The following is a 6517-nucleotide window of genomic DNA, read 5'->3' on the forward strand; positions in this document are numbered from 1 at the left end:
CGGCCATCATGGCGTCCCGTCACCTTGGCACTCGGGCTGTGGGAGCCGCGCTCTGCCAGGCAGGCAGGACGTTGGCCTCTGGGGCCCCCGGAAGGGATGTGAGGGACAGCGATGTCGGGGGAGGGAAATTACCAGGGCCTGCGAGGGGAGGAGGCCGGTGGGCCGGGGCAGGGCCCCAGGGCTAGGAGCAGGGAGGCCCCGAGAGAGCTGTGGGCCGGGGACCTGCATGCGGTCCTGGGGAGAGGCCCCGGGCAGAGGTGAGGGAGGAGAGCTGGAGCCTCTGGCCCCTTGCCCCCCAAGAAGAGCCCCGGGTGCCCGGCTGGGCCCTGACTGGGGGTGCAGGGCGGTAGGAGTTGTGGGGCACACCGCAGGGCCGACCACAGATGCTGGGGAACCCCACGGGAGCCCCCAGGCTGAGGGCTGGGAAGGGGTGCTGGCTTTTTGGATTCCGAAGAGAGTGCCTCCTGCTCTCTGAGTTTATGCCTGGAGAATGCCACCGCCCTCCGTAAAGTGCCCCTGCCTGGCCCCGAGGTACGGGGGACCCCCCCCCCAAAATTTCAACATCTCAGACAATGGGGACAGGATGTCCAGCTTTATTCTCCTCCACGAGCTCCTAGGAGGAGGCCTTGCCGTGGGCGCCTCTGGTGGGGGGCGGGCCAGCCCCCCTGCCCAGTGAGAACACAGGCCCCACACGGATTCCGCCCCCACAGCGGCAGCCAGGGGACCATGAACAGGCCCGCCTTCGCTGGCAGGGACTGGGGGTGGGGGCGAGGCGGCCTCCCGGAAGCCCTCATCCCATGTGCTGACCTGGGGTGGCCCTGTGGGCTCTCTCGGGGTGCCTGGCTCCCAGGAGGCCCGGGGGTGGGTGCTTGTGCGGAGTGAATTCGCCCCTGAGGTGTGAGCGAGCCGTGGAAGGAGTGGCGGGTCGGTGCGCAGGGGAGCACAGGCGCGTCTGGTGCAGGGGACGCCCAGACCTCTGACCCGCCTGCCCCGTGCGTGGTGGATCCGGGCACTCGAGGCCAGAGTGGGAGGAGCCCCCGTGGGAAGCCCCGCAATGGGGTGGAGGGTGTCGGGGAGGACCAGGTGGCCGGGACCCCGGGAGAGGGCCGAGGGTCCCTCAGAGGCGGGTTCCCTGAGGTAGGGGGGCTTCCCGCCCCGGGGTGGGAGCCCGAGGAGGGGGCCGGGCGGCCCCGGGGGAAGCAGGGAGGAGCACAGGAGAGACAGGGACTCTTCCCGCCTGCGTGGGTGGCCGAGTGCGGGGAGCGGGGCAGGCTGGCGACGGCCTGCGAGGGGCCGGGTGAGGGCCGGGTGAGAGCCGGGCCCGCCCGTGGAGCGTGGGCTCAGCAGGCCGCCCGGAGCAGCGCCCACAGCAGGCTGACGGAGGCACTGAGCCACAGAGCCCCGCGGCTGCCCGCCAGGCCCGCGGCCGCGTTGCGGTTGCACTGGCTGCCTTGGCAGCAGGAGACAGAGAGGGTGCGGCCGTCCGAGGACATTGTGCTGTTGGGGCACACCGGGGAGCAGGACTTCATGACCAGGATGCCACCAGGGTTTGCTGTGGAGAGAGGGGCGAGGGCCGTGGGTGGAGGGCTCTGTGCGTCCCCCCCGCCGGCCCGCCGCGGCCCGGGGCTGCCGGCACCGCAGGCCCCGTCTGCTTCCAGGGCTCCCGGGGGCTCCGTTCTAGTGGGAGGTGGTTAGAGCAGGGGTGGGGTGGCCGGGTGACAGTAGACAGCCCGGGCAGAGCAGAGGGACAGGCAGGCTGCAGCGGGACGAGGAGGATGTCGGGGGCCGGTCCCCACCCGCTCAGGACCCACCTCTGTGCACAGTCCCCCCGCCCGCACGTGGGCCCACCGGGCGGGGGGGGGGACACCAGACGCCCCAGGAGCAAATTCTCCGGTCACACGTGATGAGTGGTCACGACTGTGCTCAGCTATTACAGAACAGGGCAGTGTCCACGAACCCTGTCCTGAGCTATCGCCGAGGAGACGGGAAGGATGGGGGCAGGTGCTGCCCGGGACATTGACCCAGTGTGGCCGCCTCCTCCCTGGCTGAGCCCCTGCCTCTCCCCCAGGATTGCCAGCAGGGGGCCAGGAGACACCTCCACCTGCTGGTGATGCTGGGAGCACACGGGCGTGACCACCAACCGGCCTCTCGGCGGCCGCGGGTCCCGTCCCCCAGTTCCTGCTCCGGGATCCCTCCTGTTCCCCCTCACGCATCAGCACCCTCCCTCCTCGGGGGGCCTCTGCTCACGGCTCCCTCTGAGGAGCACCCCCCCCCATTGTCATCCAGGGCCATGACCGCTCGGGCAACACCGCCTGGCAGGACACACGGGTGGACAGACAGACTCAGCAGATGGGCAGTGAGGAGTGAACAGGAGGTGGGGTAAGGGGGGGCATGGGGGTCTAAAGGAAGCCCCCACCCCAGGGAGGGAACAGGGGCCCTCAGGGTGTTGGGTCCTGTCCAGGTGTAAGAACTGATGCTTCAGCGGCAAAAGGCACCCATGGGGGGGGTCCCGGCATGGGGGGGACCACCGGGACCAGCTCCTCCCCAGCCCTCCCACCCACCCCTGCCTTGTGCCACAGCCAGAGCCGCAGAGCACAGTGGGTGCTCAGGGGCCATCGGCCAGGTGACTGAAACAAAACACACCTGCCTGTGCCCCACACGCCCAGGACTTGGCCAGAAGTGGGAGAGCGTCCCCGTCCCCTAGGCCCTGAGAAAGTGACCTGGTCCTTGGGCAGGGTCCTTCTCCGCCTGACGGGAGCAGGTCCGGGAGGCATCGAGGGGTTTGTGCTGCCTCCTCACAGCGTCCCTGCACCAAGGAGGGGTGGGGTCCAGCCAGACACCATGTCTCCCCGTAATAAGGGGGCTCTGCGTCCCATGTGGGAGGGCCTTTGTAATCATCGAGGTTCACAGGGAGCTGGGGCCCCAGCGAGGCTGCCTGGCTCATCCAGGGCATCTGACGTGCTGCCAGGACCTCCACAGACAGGACACCAACGGGGACAGGGACCAGTGGGGGGAGGGGGCTCCTCACCCCCTACCAGAAGCAGTCGCTCCTGCCTCCTGGACCCTGCACGGCCACCTGCGGCCAAACCTCAGCACACATGCCTCCCCCGTCTCTCGGGGCCGCTCAGGGACCCAGTGTCTCTGCAGCATCTTCCAACCCCCCCCCACCCACCCCTCACTTCAGGGTCCCACCCTGTGCCTGCTGCCCCTGTAGGCCAACCTCCCCACTGCCCTGTCTAGTGACCCGGTCAGGCTTCCCACCCCTCGGGGCCACCACAGCGACCGGGCCCCTCACCTCCCTGCCGTGCTCAAACTCCCACCATGTGACCTTCTGTGGCCCCCCCTCACACCCTGACCCCGCCTGCCAAGGTCACCATCAAGCACCACTCGAGAGCTCGGGGCCCCAGCCCAGCCCTTGACGGCTCAGGGAAGAACTAGACCCACAGAGGGACTTGGGAGGTCAGAGGAAGGAGGGAGCCTGTCCTGGGGGTCCAGGCACGGGGGCGGGGGTCGTCTGTTGGAGGCAGGCTACAGGTGCGGCCGGGAAAGGCAGGGTGATGGTGACGGGCCTCGGGGCCGAGGCCGTGGGTCCTGTCATGATGCCATGGGCCGGGCTGCCCCGCAGCCCGGTACCCCGCCCTGTCCTCCAGGCGCCGGCCTCCCTCCAGGCCCATTCTTGCCGAATCCCTGTGCGGCCTGCTTCCTCCAGCATCTCTCACGCGGACTCCCTCTGACTCAAGCGGGAAGGCCACATCTGGCCTTGCTCTGCGGTGTCAGTGTCGGGTCGGGGTCGGGGTGTCGCTGGGCTGCTCCTAGCCCACCTCCCACCAACACGGAGGCGGGGTCCGGCAGAGTGGGCGGGTCCCTACCACCTCCGGCACCGCAGGGGGGCCCCTGGCCGGGCTGTGGGGGTGCGTGCGGGGTACTCACTGGCCTGCGTGATCACACAGTACTTGTCAGTTGGGGCGCACTCCACCAGAGACTCGCAGTCCTTGTGGCCACAGCACACGTGACAGTGAAGGGCCCGGGCTGGGGGGAGGAAGCAGGGACCCCTGTCAGCGTGGGCTGGGGAGAGCCTGGGGGCCATGTCTGGCCCTCTCTGAGCCTCCGCCGCCACCCCCCTCCCTCTGGAGGTGCTCCCGGTCCCCGGGGACGGGGCTAGAGACTCGGCAGGCCGGTCAGCAGGAGCGAGGGGGCCCTGGGACGGAGGAGGGTTAACTTCGGGGGGGATCTGGGCTCTGCTTCTCCCTGCCGCTGCCCCTCTCTGAGCGACAGAGTCCTCCCTATGAGATGGGACCGAGCACAGCCTGAGGCTGCCCGGATGACAAGTCACAGGCTCTTGGCCCCTGCCCCACCCTCCTGTGCTGGGGCTCCCGGCCTGCACCGCGGCCTGGACCCGAGGACAGCGGGGGCTGGGAGGGTTTTGCGCACCGTGGGCACCAAGGGCTGCTTAGTTAACAGGAGGGAACAGCCCTGCCCTCCCTGCCCGGGGCCTGCCAGCGGCCCCTACCCCAGACTGATCAGTGGACAGTCCACAGCAAAAGGCCCTGGTGACCCCCGCCCCATGCACTGTGACCGGCCCCAGGCCCCAACCACAAGGATGCAGGACAAGGCTCCTGGCCTGGAGGAGCCTGCAGGCTGCCCGGGGGGTGGGGGCGGCCAGCTGAGGTTGGGATGGAGTGGGGTGAGTGAGATAGAGTGACACTTTGTGGGACACCTGGCTCAGGTGTCTTCATAGAGGGAGGGGGCCATCTGGGAGGGTTTCCTGGAGGGGGTGCCCCTGGAACTGCGAAGGGGCCATTGGGCAGGTGGGAGAACCAGGGTGGAGGGGCACGTGCTGCGAGAAAGGGCACGTCTATGCCAGGCCTGGGGGCTGTGGTGTGCCCGCTCCGACATCAAAGCCGGCACCTGTGGAGACGAGTGACAGCATCTTCCACACACGGCTCAGCAGACATCAGGGACCCCTTCCCCTGGGGAAGTGGGGACACTTGTGGCTGAACCACGGGTGATGAGGTCAAGCTCCGACAGACCCCAGGCTCAGAGGCTTTCTTCCCAGGATAGGACTCTGGAACACCCCCAGGAAAAAGAGGCATCTCTGGGGGTGACCCCTGGCTGTTCCTATGCTCCTGTCTGCAACTGAGTCTGGTTGGGTGGGGGGGACACTCCCAGCTTCCTCTGAACTAGAAACTCACATAGCCTCTGTTTCCCCCTCAGGGGTCGGAGAGTCCCTGTGTGGGGGGACCTCCACACTGGGGAGGCCTCACTGGGGCCTCCGGGCAGCCGCCCCTCACCGTTGTGCCAGCCTCTCTTCTGACAAACACCTTGTCCCCTGCCCCGTCCCCAGAGCCAGCCTCGAACCTTTGCCCGAGTGTCCCCTCCATCTGTGTTTCTGGCCTCCTGGGGATGGGCCTGGTCTCCGAGGCGCCTCTGTCTCTGCCTTCCCCCCAGGCGGTTCCCTAGACGGGCCGGAGGCCCCAGCTCTCCCACCTCCACTCAGGGCATGTGGAGGGGGCTATTATCCCTGGGTGGTAATTATTCAGCTGCTAATCACAGGCTGGATCACCCCCTCCCCGGGGCCCCATTTCCGGTGGCCCCAAAGCAACAGGTGCTCTCGTTCAAGGTCACACAGCCAGCAAGAGGGGCTGGGAGTGACCAACTCATTTCCCTGATTCCAGCACCGAGAGTCCCGCCTCCCAAGAATCCCCTTTGTCCAGGAAAACAGGACACTGGCCTCCTGGCTGGTAGCTGGTCCCCCTGTCGGCCCAGAGCTCTGCAGACTCAGGCCTGTCACCGGCTCTTTCACCCACGAGAGGCAGATATACTAGAAACTATGCCCAAAGGGCCACAAAGGTCTCCAGGTCTCCCCCCCAACACACACACACACTCCTCAGGGGGAAGCCACGCCCAGCAGCTGTCTGTCCCCAACCCTCCCACCCGGGTCAGTGGTTCTTACCCAGGTCAGTGCACAGAGCGGCCAGAAACAGAAACACCAGGAGTGGCCTCATCGTGGGGCATCCACCGGCTGGGACTGGGGAGCGGCCGGCACCAGGTGCCTTTATATGACTGGCTTCTTCGCCGGGTCAGACCTAGTAATTTAGCTGGAGCTGAACTTGGGACCGCAGGGCCAGCCTGACTCACGCTGCCTGGGCTCTCCTCTGCCCCACCCCCAGGGCTCCAGGGGCTCTCAGGTCACCTGTGCCCTCTCTCTGCCTGCCTCCCTGTCCTGAGCCTTTGGCCTCCCGGTCCCTCGAGGTATCGTGAGGTCCCAGGCCCGGCTGGGGAGAAGGGAAGTTCTCGATGGTCTATGGGTGACAGTCCACGCTTGGGGCCTGGGGGACACAGCCCTGCCTGGGTCTTCCGGGTAAGCACAGCCATTCCTCTTGGGTCTCTCCCCTGGCCAGGCCAGGCCAATCAGGGAGGCGCCAAGCCCATTTGAGTGGGAACACTGAGACACTGCAGGCTGAAGCCTGGCTTTGGACCAGCGCATCTCAATTTTTGTGTGCGCACACATCACAGG

At 67.5% G+C, this 6517-nt stretch overlaps 1 protein-coding gene across 1 annotated transcript; it reads right to left on the minus strand.

Moving 5' to 3' along the window:
* Positions 1-577: 577 nt before the first annotated feature.
* On the minus strand, positions 578-6087 carry LOC111558519 (lymphocyte antigen 6E-like). The gene is made up of 3 exons (XM_023248316.2): positions 5954-6087; positions 3931-4029; positions 578-1552 (listed from the first exon to the last, which is right to left on the minus strand). Exons 1-3 carry the CDS (start codon positions 6003-6005, stop codon positions 1341-1343), a joined length of 363 nt encoding a protein of 120 aa, XP_023104084.1. The 5' UTR covers positions 6006-6087; the 3' UTR covers positions 578-1340.
* Positions 6088-6517: the final 430 nt, after the last annotated feature.

The sequence above is a fragment of the Felis catus genome, chromosome F2 (assembly GCF_018350175.1).
Source record: "Felis catus isolate Fca126 chromosome F2, F.catus_Fca126_mat1.0, whole genome shotgun sequence".
Lineage (NCBI taxonomy): Eukaryota > Metazoa > Chordata > Mammalia > Carnivora > Felidae > Felis > Felis catus.